The following is a 25,761-nucleotide window of genomic DNA, read 5'->3' on the forward strand; positions in this document are numbered from 1 at the left end:
TCAAGTTGATCATGGACTTGTCCTAGATGGTCTCTGTCATTATCCAGAAGTACATGAGGTGGGGAGTTCATTTCTCTTGACCCTTTCCAGCAAATGCAACAGGATTTGGCTCATCATGTATATTTATATATGGCAGTATGTGTCTTTTGTTTCCAAATGCCTCAGATCACCAAAAGATCGTATTTTAAGGAGAGACGGAAAGAGAATGCTCATGAGTGAAACCTGCCTCCATTCTCTGATGGGATTGAGGAAACAAGAGTTAAGAGTTGAAGGAAAAGGTTGGGCATTTATTTCAGAGGTAGAGCACTTGCCTTCTAAGTGTCAGGTCATGGGTTCAATCCCCAGTACCATGGGGTAGAGTGAGGGGAAGGGTTGAAGAATAATGATGGAGATGGTAATGTCAGAGGATCTGAGCCCAGCAGGCTGGGTGAGCATGCGCCAGGGAGCCTAGCTCTGAGTGTGATGGTGGATTTTACAGACTAGACAATGGGCATCTCCAGGAAGGGGTGAATAGTAACTAGAGGTCTTCCCACAGTGTGTTAATACAAATACAGTATTGTACACCAAAGAAAATGAGCTATAAACAATATTTTAAGTGGATGAATCTTATGTTCATTAGGAAAAAAAATGCCCCAGAAGACTTGAAATAGGATAGCTTTTTGTTCAGTAGCAAAACTAAAACAAAACAAGCATAATTGTTCATGTGTCATGGAAACGGTAGCAATATCACACACACACACTCACACACATACTCACACACACACACTCACACACACACACACTCACACACTCACACACACACACACTCACACACACTCACACACACACACACACACACACACACACACACTAAGGAAGGTTACTTCTGTGAGGGAAAAGACAGGTGGGGAAAAAAAAGCTAGATGTGTTTTAAATAATATTTCAGCTTTAGTTTAGTTGATAAGTTCACATGTGATCAATATATTAAAAATCAAAGAGAGCTTTGCATAGACCCATGAAAAAAATCACAAACCGGGAATTAGGGTTCATCGAGTTCTGTATGTTTGAGGTCCAAATAATGTGGTATTTATAGCACACCTGTGTTCATAGACTTAGATTCACATCTCTTATAGGAAATAAATTCCAATACAGGGTATCTTGACTCCACCTTCTATTGTGTTTTCTGCTTATTATTTCTGGAGAAATAATACTTGTTTGTTTTTTTTTTTTTAAATACAACTTTGAGAAAGAAAAAAAAAAAAGGAAGCTGAAATCCAAGCAGCACATAATTTGTCACACTCAGGTGCTCAGGTAGGTGTCAGCGAATGTGAATTCTTACCCCAGTTTTCTCATCAATTATTTTTATCCCAGAAAGGGAAATGTTGACCCAGATCCTTTGTTTGTGTTGTCCCTGAGACCGTCCAGCTGCTGCCATGCCCTGATGAGATTGAAAAGACAAGAAAAAACAAATTTAAAATATCCTGCAGTACTATTAATATTAATAGTTAATAAAAATTAATAAAAAATTAAAAGATAGCTTTGTTTCCAACTTGGTTTGCCAGCTATGATAGGATGAGGTGCCTTTGATCTGGGATAAGAGGATGGAGTCAAAGACCATTGAGCAGGCATCTCTTAGCTGGGCAACTCAAACAAGTCACTGTAGTTCTCCTGGTAAAGAAAAGGGGACTGGACTCAAAGATCTTCAAAGATGCTCCTTCTAAGTCTTATATTGTCTAATGAGTACTGCCTGTTTAATCATGTCTACATAGTGACATAGTACTGAATTTAAAAATTTAAAACTCTGCAGGGATAACACTAAAGAACACCAATTTCTAGGTAGGGTCCTGAATCTTTTCTGAACACTTTCCAGGTGAAAAACAGGGTATCCCATACCCTCTGCACAACATCAGACCAGGCACACCCTTGCACATAGGTTCTATAATCAGTGAATGAGAGAAGACTGTTGGGCTTGTTTCATTCAAGCACCAAGTCAGCCAAAGTGAAAGGCATCCAGATCCCTGATATCCTTGATGAAACCAGGTCTCTAGAGCAGTGCTTGAAACGAACCAACTAACTCAGGGTTTCTCAGAAAATTAGACACAACCGGATCACTGGTGGGATTAAAAAATTTTCAAATCACTGAGATACAGGTAAACATGAGCTTTGAAAATAATCCTCTCTGCTGGTCCTTTAACATAAAGAAGACAAAAGCATTCTTCTCCTTTTACCTTGAGTTTCATCATGGAGTCTTGGCTCATCTTATCGCCTCGTGCATCTGGCACATCATCAATTCCAATTAGCTTGGCCTTGTATTTCACACCATCGCCTTTGAACCTTGCCAAGAGATACTCATCTGTCTTTTCAGAGCCTGAGGAATGAAAAAAATATAAGATAAAATTTTATTTAAATACCAGTCCTGGGTAAGACCAAATGTGCTCTGGAATCTCCAAATTTCGAGAAGCATTAATCTTGATTATACTATAATTTATCTTAAATGGAATATTTTATTCTGTCTTATTCTTTCTTCTTTTGAGCAAAATCATGCTCTGTAGTATTGAATATGGAGTTGGGGTGGAGATAAAATAAATTCTGAAAAATAGAAAATTCATGAGGGGAAACCATGGGAATATGTAAAGTGAGAGTTGGACTTCTTCATCTGAGTCTTTTAAAATTATATTATAAGGATTCTATTTTTTAGTGAGAAAAATAATTTACTAACATACAATTTACTAACTTTTTGAACTATCAATAAAAAAGGGAAATATAGATAATTTCCCTTGATAATAATTAAGGTAATTATCCCATAAAGATATCTTATTTTGCTCCTTTTAAAAGACCTGTGCAGTCTCATTCCCAGAACTAAAGGATAGTAGTAAAAACCAAGCAAGTCATGGCATATTCTCAGGCTTTGAATGATTAAGAATGCTGTAATTTTTTAAAAAATTTATTCTGATTTGTTATACATGATGGTAGAATGCAGCTCATTTCATATTACACATATAGAGCACAATTTTTCAAGACACTGGTTGTACATAAAGTATTTCCACACCATTCCTGTCTTGTTCATGCACTTAGGGTAATGATGTCTAACTCATTCCATCATCATTCCTACCCCATGCCTCCTCCTTTCCCCTCCCTCCCCTTTGCCCTATCTAAAGTTCCTTCATTCCTCCCATGTCCCCCCTGCCCAATCACCATAATGTGTCTGCATCCTCATATCAAAGAAAACATTCAGCCTTTGTTTTTTTGGGACTGGCTTGCTTCACTTAGCATTATATTCTCCAATTTCATCACTTTCTGGTGGTACTTTAGATCAAAAGAAAAGGGTCTAACAAGATACACATTTTGATTTTTAGAAATAGCAACTTCAATAAAACCAAGTGGTTGGTAGATCATTGAAAGGTAACTGATGGTTGTATTACTAACTGAACAAGACCCATGAAAGTTTACAGCAGGACCTACGTTGGTGCAATCACACATCTGAAGACCAGTCTCATTACACATGAGGTGAACCTATCCCTTCTGCCAAAATACACCTTTGCTGTTTAGGGAAAACTGAGACTACACTAATGAGGCAGTCAGCCAAGAGGCAGTACTCATGGTACCCAAAATCTCACATTTTTTAAAAGGCAGAGGTGACCACCTCTAGCTCCCTTTAGTGGCCTCCGGAGGACTTTTCCATACCTTTCTTCTTCTCCTTCTTCGACGGTGCTTTTGGTGCAGCCTGTTGGTCAGGCTGACCATTGGTTGTGCTCGTTTCTACTTCGTTAGACATGGCAAAGAAGGAAAGCAGCAAACCCAGCACCAGCAGACACTTAATGACACCAGGCGATCCCCGATGGAGAGGTCTCAAATGAACATAACCTACAACACACACCTGTGGGCATATAATACATATGAGGCATGATGAGATCAGAACACAGAAAACCCAGAACCACTATAGCTAGTGATCCTCCTTCACAGCTCTGTGTACTCAGGTTATTCCTTCTTCTCTGTTAGCATGAACTCTGAGAGCAGGGAAGTAGGTAATAGGTAAGTATGTTTAACAAACCTTTCCTTAAATACTTGGTATCTGTTAAAATTTAATGATTATCTAGATGAATAGCTTGTATTAGAACTTCAGCATAAAAATCTAGTATTTAAGATAGGGATCAACAAACTTGCTGAGTTTCATAGCAAAACAGAAATACACTGAATGCAGAGTCAGCTAAGATTGTAACTGGTTTTAAAATTGAGAATTATGAATTTAATTCATAAATTTTTATCTACATAGACAGTGACAAGGGTAGGGTTATGGGATGGGGATGTTGCTCAATGGTGGAGTGCTCAGAGGGCATGTGCAAGTCTCTAGGTTCAATCCCCAGACCACACACTCTTGCCCACATGTGCACACACACAGAGTTATGAATTTGTCTTAATCATATTGATAAGTATTTTTTTAAATACTAGGATTTTGCATTTGATCTCACTGATCTCCAAACACCACACTTTAAAAGGTGTCCATTTTTGACACTGACACATGTACCAGAGAACGAATGCGTGCCAATTGTGCAATTCACTGACTTTAAATACTTATATGCTATTATTTAGCATTACTATCCTCAAATAGTTGTATTATATGCTCTCATAAAGTTTTCCCATGCATCATAGTTTAGATAAAAGAGGGAAAAAAGTCATTGCAAGCCCACAGAAATGAACTAATGTTTCAAAAATTTCTTTGACTTCTCACTAGCCAAAGTGTTTATACAACTCTAGAGAGAGCTAGAGTATGAAGGTCAAGTGCAAACCAAAGGCAAAGAAAAGTCAGTCATTGTTCTATAATCCTGTAAAGACTACCTCTGAGCTAGAACCACCCCAGCACCACTACCATGAAATCACTCTTCATTCTGTGTCTATACTGCCAATTGATTTGAGCATTTAATGAAAAGGTCAAACCCACTGCATGGGAATGTATGCTACTGGTTAGACATCTTAAGGCAAAAGGTACACCTCAGGTTTTATTCAAGGGCTAAAAAGCCCTCTTCATAAATTTCAATGTGTTTTCTTGGAGGTCAGCATTTACTTCTTCCCCCTTTGAGTTTTTAAATGACCTTTATAGTTTTAGGAGTATATACATATGGATTATATGTATATAATCAATGTATGATCAATGTTATCTGAATTGTTTCATTTGGAAATTTAGTAGTTAATTTTGCTCAAATTCATCTGACTGGTAGGTAGCCAGGGAGACAGTCTATTTATAGTTGCAAGTCTTACATAGTAGAAGACTCGGTCTTACTTGGGCTGGACTTTTGGATGTCTTGATTGGTTTCAAGATATTTTGGGGGATTAGGCACTATTAGTTTTCTTTTTAATTATAGTAACTCCAAAAATTTCACAGCAGCTTTATGAGTGTGATGATCAAGCATTATTTCATTTTCCAGAGGAAAAGCCAAGGCACAGAAATGTTAGCACCTGCTAAAGTACAGAACCAAGTTTCTAGCCCATCAACTGGCTCAAAGTCAGAGTTCTTTAACAGGCACCAATGAATCTCATCTTAGAAGCCATACTGTAAACTGGGTGTGGTGGTGCACACCCATAATCCCACCTACTCAGTAGGCTGAGGTGGGATGATCACAAGTTTATGGCTAGCCTGGTCAATTTAGTGAGATCTTGTCTCAAAATAAAATTTAAAAAGGACTGAAAGTATAGCCCAGTGTTCAGTAGAAGAGTGCTTGCCCAACATGCAGGGGTCCCTGAATTCAATCTCCAGCGCCAAAGAAAAAAAAAGCGCCACATAATAACTATAGAGATGCTCTGTTATATATCATAGTAGATATGTATAAGTTGTAACACTGAACATATGGAATGTGACCTTATTTAGGAAAGGAATCTTCACAATTATAGTTAAGATTCTGGAAATGAGATCATCCTGCATTTAAGAATTTCCCTAAATCCAATAGCAAATGCTTGATTTTAAAAATGTGCAAGTCTCTAGGTTCATCTGTTGCCCCAGCTCCTTGGGATCCCTTGAGCTTAAGAGTTTGAGATGAGCCTGAGAAACACAATGAGAACCCCATCTTCAGACAGTAAAAATAAAAATGGCAGAAGGAGATTTGAGGCACAGTGTCTCACAGAGGAGGTGATATGAAGATAAAGGCAGAGACCAGGGTGATGTGTCTACATACAAGGAAAGCCAAGTATCGCCAGCACCCACCAGAAGACAGAAGAGGAACATAGAATGGGTTCTCCCTCAGAGCTTCCTGAAGGAACCAAGGCCATGGTGTCCTGATTTTGGATGTCTTACCTCCAGGACTGAGAAAAAAATTAGCCACCCGGCTTGTGATAATTTGTTATAGCAGCTCTGGAGAAATAGAACACTTCCATTTTGGATGCCTTGATTGGTTTCCATGGTTTCTAAATTGGTTCCTTGGAGACATGGTAAATAAATCCCCTGGACATACCTATAACCTTCAAATTTCGGGCCAATAATCATTTTCTTAATTCAGAGATTTTTTTTCCCCCAAGAACAGTGGATATTTGCCCATGTTAACCATGTCAGAAAGTGAGATGAAGTTCTGATCTAATGAGACATAACAGTCTTCATCTTCTCTTCCCCCCAGTGAGTCCTCACTTTAACACATTTCTCAGATCTCATGTTAGAAATAAGGGGTATACTTCAGTGAGACCTAGTAGCCCCTCTGATTATCATCTCATAATCTGTTTTGGAATTAAAAATCTACAATCGATGACCTTGCACTCTCTGCCTTTTCCTATTCCCTTCTCTTCAAGGATTCCTTATCTCAACTTTCCTCTAGGGTTCAACTATAGTGGCTGATGTGTCTCCTGACCAAATCAAGCTAATTTGCTTTCAGTACTTTTGAGGGTATACTTTAGCATATATCAGAAATGAGGCTATACCTATGAATGAGGCTATTTCCCCCCTACTCTTCGCTCTTATGTTTGGCCAATTAAGATGACATGGATTTTTTTTTTTTTTTTTTTTTTTAGAATTAAGTTTCTCTAAATAAATAAACTTGAAAGCTTTCCACTCAATTCTGTAGTCGCTCTCCCTTGAATTTAGGACAAAGATTTGACTTTTTCATTTTTTATTTAAGGCTCTTAAATATTTTGCTTCACCTTAATTTTTTTCACTCCTGTATACCTACCTCAAGTTTATCATTTCTTTAGAATGGATTATGGTTTTGACTTGAATTTGCTGAGATGCCCCTTACCCAACATCTGTCCCTCCTCCCCAGTTATTTATTTGTCCCTAAAGACAATAGGTAAAACCTAGCTCTTAAGTTTCCCCCCTTCCCTCTACACACACATGACCATCACCTTATTTTCATACAAGTCTGTCTACCAGTTTGTCTACCCTTGAACTGTCATCTTCTTAAATGTAGGAGACTCATTTCTCAAAGTCTGGCACACAGAAGCCATTTGTGGGAATGGTAATAAGGATGGTTGTAGGCATGCATATTTTCTTGCTTGATTGATATTTATATAAACATGTATGCATTACTTATTTCTTATCTTTCCTTTTTAATATAAGGTTTTGTATTTAGGTAGCAGATTATTCAGATAGGACTATGACTAAATTCTAGAAATGTTTCATGTAGCCCAAAGGTACAATTTTTTTAAATTTTTTTATTTTTTAATTTTTTTTAATGAAGCTTCCTGGTTTGGGGACAGGGTGAGAATATCTTTCTTTGAATGAAGGATAGTTTCAGATTGTTAAATGGAAACACTTGCTTTGGTGCAGAAGGAGTGGTTCAAATGTGTACGTTTTCAAATGTATATGTCTTCTAAGGAAAGCAATTTGTTATGGATGCTGAATAGCTGAAGGGGTGTCTGTGCCAGTTATTAAGTTGGCTTAGCTTCAAAATCCCCTCCTGTACCTTGCTTTGCGAGGCTGGACCTGGGACTCTGCAAACATTTTTCCTTTGCCATCTGGCTGCATGTGAGCTGTGCCAACAGCTGCTAGAAAGAGACTGCCAAGCTGGACAAGGGACCCACACATTTCCATCTGCATCAGGTGGATTTCTCCTCAAGGCCAAAGCTCCTGTGAGTGTGATTCTTGATTCTCACAGAAGTTCTTCACCCTAGCAGCAAGTTTCTTCCTATAGCAGTGGCTGAATACAGTTTTCAGCATTTCCTAGACTTGCAGAATTAGCCTCACAGTGGTCTCCTTGGACATACAAGTATCAGTCCTCTGTTGCTCTCTTTCCAGCACCAGCATTCCAGGTCTTCAGAACACAGGGACTCCAGTTGTAGCTGAGTAGCACCACTTCTCTTAGTAGCAGGCCAAGGAGACCCTGTCTTCCAAGTTTATAAGCTTTGATGATTCCAGCATCTTCCTTTTGATCTCTAGCCCTTAGGGTGGTGGTTATCTTTTGTATTCTGCTTATACAGTGATGATTTTATGCTCCCCCTTTACCTTCTCAGTCATTCAGCTGACAATTTCACACCTGGTTAATACTAAGATACTTTAAAATAGCTGGTGTGGACTGAACTCTTAACTGATACAATGCTAAAATTAATCTGTTTTGATTTTATAGTTGAAGAACTATTCTTCAGGGTAATCTAAATATGATGGATCCAAGTGTGTAATTTAAGAATACTTCCCTCTTCCCCCACCTCTCTCTCTCTCTCTCTCTCTCTCTCTCTCTCTCTCTCTCTCTCTCACTCACACACACACACACACACACACACACACACACACACACACTCACACATATATGGGATCTGAACTGAACTACATCTGTAGCCCTTCCTTGTATGCTTTTAAAAAACTACATTGTTTGGGAGATTTCAGGGCTATATCCTATTCTTTCTTTTTGGGATAAACTAGGAGCATTTGTGTAGCAATCCCTTCAAGTCTATCTTGCTCAAGTCAGCATTATGGAGAATTCAACAAAGCACACGTGGGCAGCAGAAGCAAGATAGCTAAGAACTGTGTGGAATCATTGGCTGAAAAAGTAATCTGGTCCTAAGGCTTGAAGCCTGATATCATACTTCAATCTGTTCCTAAGGCTTCATCTTGGAAGCCTGATATCATACTTCTTTGTAGGAAATTAATTCTGACAAGAAAAGACATCAGAGGGGGAAGCATATGGAATTAAAGGAATTTGAGAAGTGCCACAAAGCACTTTGACAGACATGGGGAGGGAATGGCATCACATGGGTTTATTCATAAAAGTAATATAAGACATAACAGCCACATAACTCAAGACAGGTATCAAATATAGTGTTGGCAGACTGGTCCAAAAGAAAGGGTTTAAAAAGTAGGAGGTGCCATCCTACTATAGGTCTATACAGCAAGAACTTCTCTTTTCAGATACTTCCGTATAGCTTTCACAGTTTTGAAATTGTTTTAGTATTTGTTTCCCTTGACTATATCTTTTACTATTTGGCAATGAACAATTTCAAGGACAAGGGGGAAAAAAGAGAGAGAAAAACTTTCTTTGGCAGAAATTCCCTGAAGAAAATGGATGTGTATTTTGAGTTGCAATTACCAAGTGTAAATCTTCATTGTAAGCTATGCAGTTGAAAGTGTATCTCTCCCTACAATCATCAGAAGGTAGACTGCCCACATGCTCTGAGACTCAAAGATGAACTCCTTTCTAAAAGAAAAACGTTCAAAATATTGAATGATTTTAATAAGTATGCATCTAGGCATGCATATATTGGAGGGATAAATGTTCACCTTCTCCCAAGAGGCCTTCCTTACTATCTGTTAGCTTTCCATCGCTGTGACAAACTATCTTTGAAAAACAACTTAAAGGAGGAAAAGTTTATTTTGGCTCACAGTTTCAGTGGTTTCAGTCCATTTAGCTCCCTCACTGATTCCTGTGGTGAGACAGAACATCATGGTGGTGAGCATGTGGTAGAGGAAGAACTTCTTACCTCATGGCCGGAGGAAAGCAGAGAGAGGAGAAGAAGGGACTGAGGACAATAAGTACTCTTCAAGGACACACCCCCACTGACCTACTTTCTTCAACTAGGCCCCACCTCCAGAAGTTTCCACCATCTCTCAATAGTGCCACCAGCTGGGAACCAAGCCTACAACACCTGAGCCTTTGGAGGATATTCCAGATACGAACTCCAATACCATCTGACATACCATAGGTGGAAGAAGTCTAGCTTATAGACTTAGATCCCTTTGGGAAGAACAATCAACCTAAATTTAAAATTTGAATGCAAAATCCTTCCAACAGTATTATAGAGTTATCACTTGTGCCTATAAAACCTTTAAAAGATTTATAATGAACTGATTTTGGGAAAGGGATCAGACCTGCAAAAGGGATCTGAGGGCCAAAGTATGTCCTAATAATTTCCTTCGATTACTTTCTCAAACTAAGGAAGTGTCGCAGAAAGTATCTAGATTAGGTTAAATTACACTTTGTTTTAAAGCTGGAGTATGATAAGAAATTTCTCATAAAGGGGAACAAGTGAGTGTAGGACAAGGAGGAAGTATACAATCTTTCATTTGTTGGGTTGAAGCCCAGGCCTTTCTGATCAAGGAGCACAAAATCAGTCAGGAACCACACAGAAGGGAGTCATCATAAGACAGGGATTACCAAGCAAAGCTCAAAAACATATACAGAGTCACATGAATAGTCCTCCATCTAAACAGAGCTGGTTTGTTATTCTAGCTCTCCAAGACAGGCTGTTTCCCTTCATTATAAGATGAAACAGAGAGGAAGGATGACACATCTAGAAACAAATGGGACTCTAAAGTTATTCTATATCCTTGACTCCTTCTTAAGTCTTCAAAATAAAATAGAAAGCTCTAAATGAAACTCTACTAAATCAACAAACTTAGCTTCCATTTGAGTGAAGCTACCTAACTTAGATTTTGGACTTAGTTCAAACTTCCCTGAAAAAATGTGGGGATTTCCCCCTTCCATGACACCAGAGTCAGATGACCAGAAGAGATTTTGGAGCTTGCAACATCTTCCTTGGTTTCTGAGAAGGCTCCGGGAGATGTATACCAGAAGACTGTGTGAGTCATCTTGGAATGTCTATGTCCTTTGCACTAATAAAAAGCCAGCTAAGGTTTGTTTAGCTCTTAAAGTGATTCATGGAAAATATTTAGTATTTGCACCCTAGAAAAGCTAGAATGGTGGACCATGGTCAACTTGGACATTGTAGGAACAAATTTGGCTGACATCTTTTTCTATCTGCTCATCCTTCTCACCAGTGCGACTGTACTGCTATCAGCAATGGTACTACTTGAATAATTCCAGGGTTCCGAAACAACATCATAACACAAGTTTGTCAGTCCCCTACCCCCAAGCATTCCTTCTATCCTAATTATATTGAGCAGGCAGAAACTGGCTTAGTTGGTCTCAAAATGCTGATAAAAGGATAATTTAAGTTAACAACTTAATAGAAGCCATTCCATAGATGGTTGCATCTGTTTTTAAAGTTTAGAGGAGTGGAATAAACACCTAATACTGTCAGCCTCCATATCTTCTGGTTTCCATCTTTGGGTTCAAAAATTGCAGAGTAAAAATATTCAGGAAAACATGGCATCTGAACTGAACATGTACAGACACTTTTTAAAATTATTATTCCCTCAACAATGCACTCTAACAAATATTTATATAGCATTTACATTGTATTAGGTATAATAAATACTCCAGAGACAATTTAATATATAAAGGAAGATTGCATGGGCTATATGCAAATACTATCCTGTTTTTAGAGAATTGACTTAAACATCCAAGGATTTTATTATACAAGGAGGTTCCTGGAACCAATCTCCTGTAAATACAGAAGGACAACTGTATACCAAGCATTTACAACATTTATCTTGAAAGCTCTATCAAACAGTGTCCCTATTTTATAAGCAATGAAATGGATGCAGCAACAAAACATACATCCCTAATAAGCTGACAAGTTCAAAACTGAGTATAATCTGTGCTCCCTTTTCTATTATATGTTTTTCTTGTCCTTTTCCCCCTTATTCCACTAGTTTTAACCTGTATTTTCAAAAACTCAAAAATCTCATTGACTTTAACATGCCAGTTAAATTTTCATAAGGAATCACATAAAATGACAGAGGGGAGGAAATTAAGGAGACACAAGAACAAAGCCACATAAATATCTTTACTTAGGGCACCCAGTACTTTGTACAGGACAGAGGACATGTTTTCTTGTTCTTTGGAACATTATGTCTGCCTTAGCTGAATGCTGAATAGGATGTGTGAAATATTAACCTCTAAGACAGACCTCAGGTCCAAGAGGGCAGCAAACAGCCTTCACCACTATCTTTGCAGTAATCTTTTGAGAACAAGACACATTGCTTGAAATGGGGTAGCAGAGTTAGGCTATTTCTGACCCTTTCTGCAAAGCCTTCTTCCCTTAACCATTTGGATTCCTAAGTGTTTAGGAAGGTATTCTATCCTGCAAAGGTAAAATTGAGCAGAAATAAGATTTTTGCAGGCTATTAAGCTGGGAAATGCTGAAAAGGAGCCACTGGAGTATATTATTGTAAGTGCTGACACTGCTCAGTAGCAGGGGCCTCAGTAACAGGGCATGCTTGTGTCAATTGGTTATACATGGTTATGGATTTACAGTGAGTATATATCATTGTTTTTAACTCTTGGAGTACATCCTGCAAGATTTATCATTTAAAACACTGAACCAAATTTTTTGCCTATTTTCAGAATGAAGTCAGACCAGAGTTGAGTTCCTCAGTTGGCTAATTTGGGGAAAGGGTGAGATAGCATAGCAGCTAAGAAGCTTGGGAGTCCCATCCTCCCAGGACTCACTATTGTCTAGCTCTGTGGCTTGAGGTGACTCACTCAAAGTTTATTTTTTCATCTTCTAAATGCTGAGCTGTTAGGAAAAACCAATAGGAACTTAAATGGGGACTCCCATGCCTCATGTAGGAAGTGCTTGATAAATAGCTGCTCTGGTTGAACCACAGGTAGGTATCATGGAAGCTGGGCATGTGTTTCACGGAAGCTGCACTGCATCCAACATAGCTTTTCCACTTCAGGTGTTTAAACTCTTTCAGAACAAGAAACAATGAATAAATGGCTATTAAGTAGAAACACGGGGAGGAGTAGGACTTCGTTGATTTATCCAGTTGAAAAAGTGAGACGGTTTGCCAAAGTGAGAATCACCTTCTTCCCAACTCTGTGTTCACTGCCTACAGAATGTAGGTCCTGATGGGAACAGAACTTGGGGAACACAATCTTCTCTAAGTTACCTCTCAAAGGAGATTTCTGATGGACCTTAAGTTAAACCCTTGTCTACATCATTGTCAAGGAGACTTTAGATCACCCAAGAAACTTTTACTGGGAGTTATCAAAACACTGAAGTCCATGCACACCCAGACTAATTAAATCACAATTTCTGGGGAAAGAAACATCATATATTTTAAATATTTCCATGTGATTCCTTTATACTGACAAGTTTAACCTCTCATGATCTATAACAACTCTTTGCTCCCCTAAGGAAATACCAAGTGGGTCAGACAATTATTGAATTGAAAGAAATCTAGGGAATAAATTAGTCAAAAGATTAGGAGGGTTGAGGGGCGTAGCTTAGTGGTAGAACTCTTACCTAGAAAGCACAAGATCCTGGTTCAATGCCTAGCATAGCAAATAAACAAATTAATATTAGGAAAGAAAAGATTAAGAAACTGAGGGTTAGAAAAAGTGTATGACTTGTCTAATTATTAAATAGTAGATTTAGTACCAGGAAATATTTGTTACCAGGAAACATCTACATCTTAGAATGAGAATCTCCTGTTCTATTCTTGGATATTATATATGTTAGTTTTTAAAACTATTTTTAAGCAGACTGCACAAAGCCCAACATATGGAGGCTGAATACCTCTAGGTCTGGTAGTGTAGTTCATTCATAGTTTTTGCATGAAGCCTTGGGTTTAATCCCCAGTACACCACACACACACACACACAGAAGAAAAAAGAAAAATGCCCTCCATTTAGTAGCTGAAACACAAAAGAAGACAGCTTAGCAAGGTATTTTGAACATGGTATTTCATAAGTGTTTCCTGAACCAAAACAGAAGGGGGATTTTTACATGGTCTAACCATATGTCATTAGACATACAAAAGTCTGGGTAGCATAGTTGGTCAAAGTGCCCATTGGTTTAGCTGCTTTAGTTAGGTCTGAGATATAAATCTCAGATCAGAGAATTTAAATTTATTTTGGTACATTCTCTATTATTCAGTATTTAGACCCCCACCCAGGATGATAGAAAGTCTAAGTTCTGGAATTGGCAACTTTCAATATCTTTGACTCATTATGACCTTTTAAAAATTAAGAATATCTCCTACTAGAACTTAAAGAATAGTCATTATCATGATGAGTGTTCAGAAGGAGCTGAATTTTACAGAGGCTTTAGGCACCCACATCAGGGTCTATCTCTAGATTAGGCAGTACACCCACTCACTGGGAATATCTGGCCAGTGTTCACAAGTTGAACTGAAGAATTAAGTTTATGATTAGTTCTCCAATTGTATTTTACTCAATTTTTTTTGAGTAAAAGACTCTTGTTTGCATGCTTAATTCCACTTGAATGGAAAAAGGTAGTATAGTTTTTATAATCAGAATAGGCTCTCACTTCCTAGCAGAGCTGAGTATAAGTTAATACAGTTAAATGAATAAAAGCTGGGGTTGATTCTAGAATCCCCTTTTACATTCTCTGAGGTTCTAAGAAAGAGGGGAGGGTAAGTGTTGGCATATCCCTGAGGTCTTGCAATATGTGTGCATGGATACCTGAGCTTGTGGTTGAATTGACAGTAGAAAGTACACTCATCTTTTCTTGGATATCCCAACCACTCATTGTGGGAGAAGAAATTAAATTCCACCCAAGTTCTCAAGTATGAGATCTTGTAACAGAATAGGAAAACTTGAATCCAAGTTTCTCCTTTAACTCACTTCTACAAAGAGAAGGAAGTGACGACATTGAAGTTTTGGCTTATCGGAACTGCAGAGGTTCAAACAATCACTCTTCTTTCGTTGCTTTATATTGCTGGTAGAGATCACTGGGGCTATGCTCTGACAGGGTTACCCTCACATTAGGCACTCTCTGGACATGGCTCAACTAGGCTATGGTACATTCTCTCTGCGTATCTCAGCTGAGCTGGATAGGATAATTGGGATGGAAAGGATAACAGGGAGTTTCTGCTCTAGTATAAAGTATACTCCAACACAGCTTTACCAGACCTTCGCACTTTAAGATTATGAGGCATTGACTTCCTTCATGATCTGGTATTTGTTCCTTTATATGCTATTGTCTCTTTTGTAGGAAGAGAGATTGTCAGGGTAATGAATTTATCATTGAACCCAAGGTCATGTTATGTACCATCTTGAGCTGAACATCTCATTAGCTCCTTCTTTTTCTATTTAGACAGGTACCAACTCATTTATGGAACAGGACAATGAGTGATTCCCATTAATTCTGAGGAAAGACTATTAGGAACCCATTATTCTAAAAGAAATGATAATATGGCTTTTTGAAGGGTGAGATGGACTTGGCAAAGGCTTCCCTGCCCCATATTCTTTGGGCTTTAGACCTCTTATGTGGCTGGGAACATGGTGAACAAGTTTGTATAGTGAGGCAAAGCATTTCTGGGAAATAGCCAATGGACTGAAGTGGTCTAACAGGAGGTGTGGTAGGTGGGGAGAGCCCTTATGGGTACAAGATGAGCAGTTTATAAACTACTAAAGACTGAACTCAAACGTCAGGGCTCTCACTTAATCCAGACAAGAAGATACCTTGGCACTTTCAGCCTGGTACACTGATTAGTGGGTGGCATGTGTGAGCACACTGAAAGTCCTGCTTGACCCGAGGGCCTATGGGGACATGATGGATCTCTGCTAAACCCTTCCTCCCACCTCCCATCACACCCTGAGACATTACCCACAGGGCCAACCATGAGAACATCTGCCTTGGTCACCTTAATTCCTTCTTCATTGGATGAAATTCACCAGGTTTTTAGTAGAAGCTCAGTCAGCTGCACTAAGTGGCTATGATAATGCTGGAGACACCATGCCACCGTGACGCTGGCAGAAGGGTTCCCTCCAGAGTTTGTATGTCTAAGATTATGAGGCATTGACTTCCTTCATGATCTGGTATTTGTTCCTTTATATGCTATTGTCTCTTTTGTAGGAAGAGAGATTGTCAGGGTAATGAATTTATCATTGAACCCAAGGTCATGTTATGTACCATCTTGAGCTGAACATCTCATTAGCTCCTTATGGAGTAACCAGGAATAAAGTGGAAAAGATAAGGGAAGGGAGATTTAAAAAGCAAAAAGACTCACAGATAACTAGAGTAGGTGAATGGGATAAATCAATTTTAAAAAATTAAAAACTATATTCTGTATTATTAGATGACAAAGTATAATGTTATGCTTCATGATGTTTCCCTTCCACCCTACATCCAAGGGAAGAAAATGTCCTAAAAAATGAGAACAATTAACATGAAAAATTTTGGAGTTTTTAATATTTAAAACAGATTAAACTACTGACAGAGAAGTCTCCAGAATTTTTTTATTACAGTGTTGTTGGGGTAGTGATTCAAGGATAACCATTGTGGAATAGATTAAAAAACCAGTAAACTCATGAGCTTTACTTTATATTTATTATCTAAATGTACAATGGATATTATGTTTAATCCTTGCAGGGGAAAAACACTTTGTTAGTCATGGATCCATTTGATTACTAAGCCAACAGTCCAACATTATTTATACCTTTTCCAACAATCCCTCATGCCTTCTCTTCATACAGTTATGCAAATTGACCAGCAAGTATTTGTTTTTAAGGCTATCTATCCATCCTAAGTTAGGTTAGATACATCTACCATAACAAACTCCTTTTCCTAGTTTCAAGGTAGTTTTTAAATGAAAGCATATAAAAATGGTAGTAATTTGATTCCTAGAATATCCAAGTTTTGCTTTTTGTTGCCATATGAAATCATGATTTAAGTCCACATGGATGTGCTGTGTATTTAGCATATGGATCTCAAAATACAGTTGTTCATTCATCTGAGTCCCTCTTGACTTCACCTATGATGTGTATGCAACCAATCCTGAGAGTTCAACATGTTTTACTTTATACTCAAGTATCATTATAGCAGTCAATATGAAAGTCTATGGGATATGAGAAGAGTTTAAGAAAGCCTGTTACTTAGAAGCATCTGTGTTTTAAACATTAAGCTGTACACTAGTAGCATTATTTTATGATATATACCACACCAGGGCATGTTAAAAGCAGGCAGGTAATCTTAAACTTTTCCTCTTGCAAAAACCAGTGCAAGAAATACTGCCTGATATTTGGTTTCTTCTTTAATGGTGTGGCTGAATTATATAAAATTCCAAAGTGGTTTCCCTTTCCGGGCAAAGCCCCACATTTATATAATCCTCAAAGGCTTTCCTTGAGTGTTGCTGTACCTTTATGCAACTCAAGTTTCAGAGACGTGCTGACTTTTGAAGAGTTTAAAGGAAGGAGAATCCAGCTGCCTTGTAACATCAGCACAGAACCGTCAAACTGGGATGTCTATAGTAAACGTGTACATACAGGTGGGACTTAGGTTCTATTGCATTTCTGCATATAGATCAAAACTCTGAAAAAAAACCATTCTTGGATTTAAATAGACTAAACATAAGATCAGTTTAGGTTTTCTGGTTCTTATATGCCATCTCTAGATCTTAGGTGGCATTTTTGGTAGAATATGCCCTTTGTTTTGGTGTTCAATTACCCTTAGGGTTGGCTTTAACCTTCCATGAGCAACTTACCATTGGCTCACATCTCCATGTCTGATACAATCTATTCTAGTTAGACAAGATTTTGCAGCCAACAGGACATTTACATTTCATCTCCAAGAATATTGGTGGCTTTGCTAATTCCAATGTTAAATGATCATTTTTAAATCATTTACTTCTGTCTTGTGTACTCAGTATCTCAATCACCATTTTCAGGATGGCTCTTCATGATTTCACTGATTTGTTTTGGAGCAGGCATGGTTACTTTCAAATAAGATGAAAGAAAATAAAAACATTTAAAAATATCAAAGGTGATGGGAAAAGTGGTGTGTGCCTATAATACTAGATACTTGGGAAGCTGAGACAGGAGAATTATGTCAGCCCAGCAAAAGAAAATAAGATAAAATAAATTAAAAATAAAAACAATTAGGGGGGCTGGGGATGTGGCTCAAGCGGTAGCGCGCTCGCCTGGCATGCGTGCGGCCCGGGTTCGGTCCTCAGCACCACATACCAACAAAAGATGTTGTGTCTGCCAACTGAAAACAAATAAATATTAAAAAAATCCCCTCTCTCTCTCTCTCTCCTCTCTCACTCTCTCTTTAAAAAAAAAAAAAAACAATTAGGGACTATCCACTTACTTATTGAATTTCAGGTTGACAAAGAATCAGAAACTCAATAACCAGCCCATTCTTGCCTTAATACCTGTATTCTAGCACACTGAAGCTCAGGAAGAGTTTCCAGAGTACTTCTAAAAAGCCAGGAGAACTCTTCAGGAAGAAATAAGAATACTAGTGTCATTTGCTTACTTCTTGATTCCTGTTCAAACGAGACAGGTGAACAGACTGGAAATCCCTAGATCATGTCATGTTGTATTCTACAACTTATCTTGCTTCATGAGGTGAAATATTATTATTATCTTAGTCTTGAGAATTTAGAACAAAAGATGAAAAATATTTTCCTGAAATGGCTAACTTAACTTTGTTGAAATCATGCTTAAAGTTATTGGAAAAAAAAAAATCTCTGAGAAACTGTTGCAGAGTACAAGATGGGCCAAGTTGGCAGAAATGTACAATCTCTAAGTTTGGAAGGGTAATTCAAGAAACTCTGAAATTGCAGGACAGAGCCATCCCTGTGATCCTGAACAATGCTTCTAATCAAAAACAAACAAACAAAAAAACAAAAAACCTGAGGAGAGTTCATTTTCTACACCATCTTTGACAAATTGCCTAACTGACCTCTACAAGTAAAAGTAAACTGCATAGATGCAGCCTTTCAGAGAAGTGATACTTCTTAGGTAATGAATATACAGCTCACTGGCCTTCTTTCTTGGTTGTAAGAACACAGGAAAGACCTCAAGTATCACCTTGATCTCTATGAGTTTCAAAAAGTTTGTTTTAAAGAGCAACTTTGAAGATTTTCTAATATGTCTATTCCATTGGATTCTTGAGCCACGCCTCTGCTAGTATTATAACTATTAAGGATTAAAGAGGGAAATCAAAGTTTGTACCAGCTATTTAAAAACAAAATTATTTAAGAAAACTATCCTGATCATACCATTAGACAACATTTTCAAAGGCTCAAGACTTAAATGTTAATTTTACTTAATGCTTTTTCTGTTTTTAAGATAAGCTCCTAATGTGAAATTTACCAATAACTTTGGGGACCCTAGAAAAACACTAACCCTTCCTTGTCCAACCTAATAGACTTCATATTTTTTATATGGATATCATTCTATGAAATTGAAATAATTAGTGTCTTTTAATATGAACTCATATCCATGCAATGCGTTATTCCTTATAAACATTTTATTGTTAACCTGAAAACTCAAGTTTGGGTATTTTAAAAGGTCATGCATAAACTAAACAAATCATCATATCCTGTGGTGTCACATGAGTTTCTACTTCCCAAAAGGCTTAATTTATTTGAAAGGATAATTTTATATGTTATGTTTAGTTTTTCTGGTTTTCTAGACTATAGAGATTTATTTATTGGACCTACTATATCTGTGCATTTTAAAATAAGTTTTTCAAAATCATCCCCAGCTGCAGGTACTTTTTAAAGTAAATCTAACCCTGGGTCACCCTCTGTTCCTGCCATAATATATGAGTTTGATTTACATTAATAATAGATACTGTATTGTCTAACAGTGGGGTTTAACTCAAAACACTACAAGTTACACTGCAATTTCTAGTATTGGTTGAATATTTGCTCTTTTTATCAGGTTATTATTTACAAAACTGCCTTGCGCTCAGGGACACGTGAATCATTTAAGGCTTCACTGTGGAGGAAGAGATTGGTCAAAAATTTGACTTACCACTGAAATACACTCCCAGAACAAGCACATGGGATGAGGGATCTTCCTTCGAGAGGCCTGTTGAATACACACCATTCTTATCAGATTTCATTTCCTATTTTAGATGACTAATCATGTGGGCTCCGCTCTGGTATATAGTTCTAGTGCAACATGAATGGATAGGAATTGTTCCTTAATAAATGCCACTTTTCCAGGCTTCAAATGGACCTGTTGGAGCTTTATGAGACATTCTTATTTGTACTGAACCACAAAAAGTCTTCTGCTTAGACTACGCAGGAATGTCAACATCAGTGAGTCACTATAAAGGAAGCTTCCTTGGTTCATAAAAAAATGTAATATTTGATCAAGATGTTTCATTAGCTTTTGTGTTCTTTCAGAGCAGTCTCCTCGATTCTCTGAATCACTACGTGACTTGTGCAAGATCTTTTACCTGCTAAGCAAATGACAATTCAATACTTAAGGAAAACATGGATGGGCATAAATGATTAGTTAGGGGCTCTATTTGTAGCTTTTTGGCCCCTGTTATGATTGTTAAATAAGAGTAAATTGAGTCAGTTCTGGAAGCATTAGGCAAATTCACTCCGAGGTGGCATATGCTATTTGCTACTCCTATTATGTAGGCATTTTAGCATCAAAGAATGCAATTAGATCATTTGTTTCCTTAGCTGAACTCTATAGCCCTATGCAAAGGCAAGTCTTTGAAAGCCCCTATTAAGTTCCTAATCCAATCTTTATTAAAAATACTCAAATATTGTAGACAAGGAGGTTAAGACAAATCCTCAAGAAGTAGTGATCATACTCTTCCACACCCCAAAGAAACCTTATAGTGCAGCAAAATCTGAAGTCAGGAAAGCACTTCCAATGCTGTGTTAACTATGATGTCTTCCTTAACTAACCAACTGTAGAAACATGTAAACAATTAGTTCCACCAAGGAAACCAGCATGAGAAATAACACCAAAAAGGTTTCTTTGTCCTTCCAAAACAAGCAAAATTTTGCTTTTAGGGCTAAGAACAGACATGGATATGAGGACAGTCTCTTTCTCAGTCAGTCTCTCCAGTGTTGAAATTCCCTACCTAAATTCCAATTTATACTCTCATCTAAGAAACTCCTTCTGTGGGGAACAAAAATAATTGCCACCCCTGTTAACTTTAGAGTATGTCACTGATTTCATATTTGTGCCTTGTCTGTCTATACAGTTGGTGAATAATTACCTACCCTAGATTTTGCTCTGAGGCCATGACTATTAGAAAAGTAAAAAGGCCTTCAAATATGTCCTTTTTTGCTTGGAGTACATGGGATCTGATTCCTGCTTAAAGTCATTACTATTTAGAAATTGTAAATAAAGTTTGTCCCTAGATGCTAGTGATCCTTATCACTGTTCACGTTATTAGTCTTCATTTCTACTATGTGCCAGGCATTCCTTTAGAGCTTGGGATATGTCTGTAAGCAAAATAAATATCTATTCCCTTACAAGGTTTATACCCCAGCAAAGAGAAAAACATACATGTATGACAGGCTTTCTGAAGACCACCAATTCTATGGGCAGGGGGCATGGGGAAGAGCAGAGTCAGGTTATTTGGGAGTGTAGGGTTGGGGATGGATTGAGCAAGTTCCTTAGAAAACAGGAAAATTGTATTTTTAAGATTTAAATGTATTGAATATTTATTATATACCAGGCCTGATGCTAAGACTCATTTGATTCTCTGGGGAAGGTATTGTCATTCCTGTTTGACTTGAGGGGCTAAAACACAGGTGTTAAGCAACCCTCTAAATTCTCTAATTCCTATGCCTTAACCTTTTCAGAACAATATAAGCAAAAGAGAGAACTAAGCTGGTTCTTCAAAGATAGGTTGAATTTCATTAGCCAGAGGAGTTAAGAGCAATGGGTAAAGGATATTCATGGAAGGGAGCTAAGTCACAGGGCCCTGGGGTTATGCTGGGGAAAGGTTGAAAGGTGGGTCGGGTTGGATTAGGGTGGGTTTACAGCACTCTATTTCGTCTAGACATTACTGGGAAGACTTTGAGGTTTTGAGTGATGGTGTGGAGGTTAGGGTGATGACAAATCTGAGTTCAAGGAGGCATCAAAGAGTCAGATGGCTTTGTAGTATAACAGTTGCATGGACTTGCCACTTTGAGTGATCAACACTGCCGGCTTCTTTCATTTAAACACTTTGGCTAAGCTTGCGGAAACAAAGGCTTTTAATTGAAAGGTTAAGGTCTAACAATCTGAAATGTCAGATTCAAGGTTATCAAGCTATGATGGTTGGTGACCCTCAAACTTCAAATAAGCAAGTATCCTAAAAGATGGTTTAAAAAAGCCAAAGGCCATTATATTTCCCTTCGTTCTGAGATCCATTTCAAAACAAAAGGACTCCCCTAATCTCAGTTTTATAAAGATTTTTTATGAGTAAAATGATATTTTCACACATCACCACCTTCAAAACAAAAACAAAAAAGCATCTTTTGTTAAAGGCAGCTATTGACTAAAATAGCCACATTATTGTAGCTCCTTGTTTGAAGCAGAATATACAGCATTTCACATTTTACGTCTCTTATGTAACTATTGAAAGTCTGAAAGAAGCTGGGTGCAGTGGCACATGCCGGCAATCCCAGCTCCTGGGGTGGCTGAGAAAGGAAGGACCACAATTTCAAGGCCAGCCTCAGCAACTTAGTATGATCCTATTTCAAAATAAAAGATAAAAATCTAAGCTAGAGTTGTGGCTCAGTGGTAGAGCACTTGCCTTGCATGTGTGAGGCACTGGGTTGGATCCTCAGCACCGCATAAAAATAAATGAAAGTATAGTGTCCATCTACAACTAAAAAAAAACCAAACAAAACGTTTAAATGTTTAAAATAAAATAATAAAGGCTGGGGGTAAAGCTCCATGGCTACAGTGCCTCTGGGTTCAATCTCTTCACACACACACACACACACACACACACACACACACACACACACACACGAGCCTAGAAAGATCATGACCAAGGAAATGCTGATTAGGAAGAGTGACAAATCCATGCTTCTTATATTTGGAATAGGTGACATTAGGGTGACACGTGCCTTTCTTTAATTTTCAATTAAGTTCCTTATAGACATATTCATTTGTCAAATAGCAGTATTTAAAAGGTAGTTAGGGCAGGGGTGCAGCTCAGTGCTAGAGCCTGGTATGTTTGAGGCCCTGGGCTCAATCCACAATTATATATATAAAATATATATTTTTTTAAAAAGAGGTAAATCTATAGTCTATATTCTAAGCTTCAGTCGCTTTTGAATTCATGAAATTCAAAAGCTAAGAGAAACTACAAAGAGAACACAAGCACATTGAAAGGATATAGAACACTCCTGTCATCCGCCCCCATAGTATCATCTCAGACATTGTTAACTGATACACACCTATCCAACACTGTCGGTGAAAGACCCTGATAAGTTAAAAATTCAACAGTAAGTTTTGAATCAAGTGATAATTAGATTTTGAAAAAGCTCTTTGATGTTAGGATTTTGAAGTTGGCCAAGATATGGTCTCACACTGGCTGTCACCCAGCATTCTTGGACACACTGAGGTCTGTGTGGACATAAAGAGTTGGCAATTTAATGTCACTATTTTAAATAGCCTAACGTATATCACATCTTAACCCACCACACAGCTTTACAGGCAAATTAAAAAATCAGGTTTCTTTGACTTGGGCTGAAATTGTCAAAGCAATTAATTATCCAGTACTGAGCCACATGCCTCATTTATTTCTGAATTTTTATTAGTCATTTAACAAACTGATTGATAGACACTTTTAAAGACAGAAACAGAGGAAGAATAAAAAGCAGTCCTTGAATGAAATATCACTGCAATTATTAGCCAAGTGATTAGACCCACCAGGTTGGAAGGTATGAGTAATGAATACTCCATTGGTAGAAGTTAAATGAAATGGAAAGACCACAGCATCTGGAGAATTTCAGAGAATTCAGAATTTCTGCCTTTCCCCAGCCCTGAATAGATACAAAATAGAACAACATATAGATATTGCTTTTTCTAAATGGACTTAAAGTTAAAAATGGAGGGGAGGGGGTCTCAGAAATGTTTTACTTATACCAACAGATGACAAGCCAAGCCGAAGTTTTCCATTTTGCTCACTTAATGATAACTTTGAGTTGATATCATAAATGAGAGTGGCTTGAGTTACCATTCACCTGGTTATCTTGTTATTGCTTATTGGACACCTACTTACTATGTACAAAGTCTCAATTTATGTATACAGTAACAGAGTAGGCAAGTTTCTCCTCTCAGGGGGCTTATAATATAGGCAGCAGAGAAAGAAAAAATAAGTGGTGGTTACAACTGATGCTAAGTATTTGGGAGGAAATGTCTCTGATTAGAGTAGAAAGCTTCCTTGCCATCAGTCATGTATAGAAAGAGAAAGCCAAATTAGCACTACTTCAGTGGATTCTATATAAATTGCTTTCTTACTGAAATTAACCTTAGAAAGATACCACATTTGTTTAAAGGGCGAATTATCCTTTCAACAGTTTTTAAATTATGATATATACTTAAAACATTAATTAGATGGGGGATATTTGTGTTTTATGTTTGTAAGCCTTCCACAATCATCTTGTAATATAGAGGAGCATTTTCATGACAGTGCCAGGGAGAGGGAAGAGCTGTCAAACACAGATGGTTGTTAAAGAGTGCGACTGAAGCCAGGCGTGGGGGTACAGATGTATGATCCCAATGACACGGAGGTTGAGGCAGGGGGATTACAAGTTTGAGGCCAGCCTCAGCAACTTAGTCAGAGGCTGTCTCAAAATAAAAATAAATAAATAAAATAAAATAAAAAGGGCCAAGGCTCTAACTCAGAGGCAGAGCATCCCTGGGTTCAATCCCATGTACCCCTCAAATAAATAAATAAATGGAAAAGAAAAAAAAGAGTTTCAATGATGTTTCCTGCAAAGTAGCTTTGAAATACAAAGTTCTGAATCAAAACTATCTTCTTAATCTCCAGAAGGAAACAGCATGCTCATTTGGTGTTTAGTTTTGCCACTGTGGAAATGCAGGCAATTCAGAGGTGAGGCAAAATTCTGTATGTGAGAGCCACACATATGTTGTGGCGCTCTTAATCACCAGATCTAAGAATACAAGTGTGTCAGATCAAGCCAAGCTACTGAATCTCAGATTTAAGTGAAACAATATTACAGAAATGCAACCAGGAGCCCCCACAGCTGGAGTTAGTTAAAGAGCACTAACCTAGTTTTATAAGAGCACTACCAAGGGAATACTAGGTAGCACTTTGCTATGTCAGACTTCATAAAAAAACATGGTCTATGTTAGCACCCCAAATAGTAACTTCCACAAATTTTTGCTGAATGAAGCTTTGAAGACCAGGTTTTAATGCAACCAGGGCTGCATTCATTATTTTTATGAAAATATTCTTATATAGAAAGCTGAATATTTGCTTTGCTCTATACTAACTGGGAACAGATTTGCAGAACTTATTTTGTACACAGTAATATTGTCTGTAGCTCAGCATGAAGCTGAGATTTTATCTTAGGTTGTTCACATGTCTTCTGAATCTGGAAAACCTCTAACTCTGTTTTCATAATTACCATTTATTTTCATACTTCTCTTCCTCCCCATTATTATTTTTTACTGAGTTCCAATATCTCTCCCCCACCTTGCTTTATTGTCTCAAAGTTCCCCTGTCCAAAAAGCTGTAACACTTTGTATCACATACACTATTCTTCGTGAT

The 25,761-nt window shown here is 37.8% G+C and overlaps 1 protein-coding gene across 4 annotated transcripts in view; it reads right to left on the bottom strand.

The window, feature by feature from the left end:
- Dab2 (DAB adaptor protein 2) overlaps nucleotides 1-25,761 on the bottom strand; it is a 52,686-nt gene that overhangs the window by 17,977 nt on the left and 8,948 nt on the right. For all 4 annotated transcript variants that reach the window (XM_078017842.1, XM_078017848.1, XM_078017840.1 and 1 more), the window contains 3 exons: nucleotides 3,664-3,856; nucleotides 2,208-2,347; nucleotides 1,319-1,417 (listed from right to left, as the gene is read on the bottom strand). In XM_078017842.1, the coding sequence (XP_077873968.1) occupies nucleotides 1,319-1,417; nucleotides 2,208-2,347; nucleotides 3,664-3,754 (330 nt within the window). In that variant the 5' untranslated portion in view covers nucleotides 3,755-3,856. Of the gene's footprint in view, nucleotides 1-1,318; nucleotides 1,418-2,207; nucleotides 2,348-3,663; nucleotides 3,857-25,761 lie in introns of those variants that run through there.

This window comes from Ictidomys tridecemlineatus, chromosome 1, assembly GCF_052094955.1.
Source record: "Ictidomys tridecemlineatus isolate mIctTri1 chromosome 1, mIctTri1.hap1, whole genome shotgun sequence".
Classification (NCBI taxonomy): Eukaryota; Metazoa; Chordata; class Mammalia; order Rodentia; family Sciuridae; genus Ictidomys; species Ictidomys tridecemlineatus.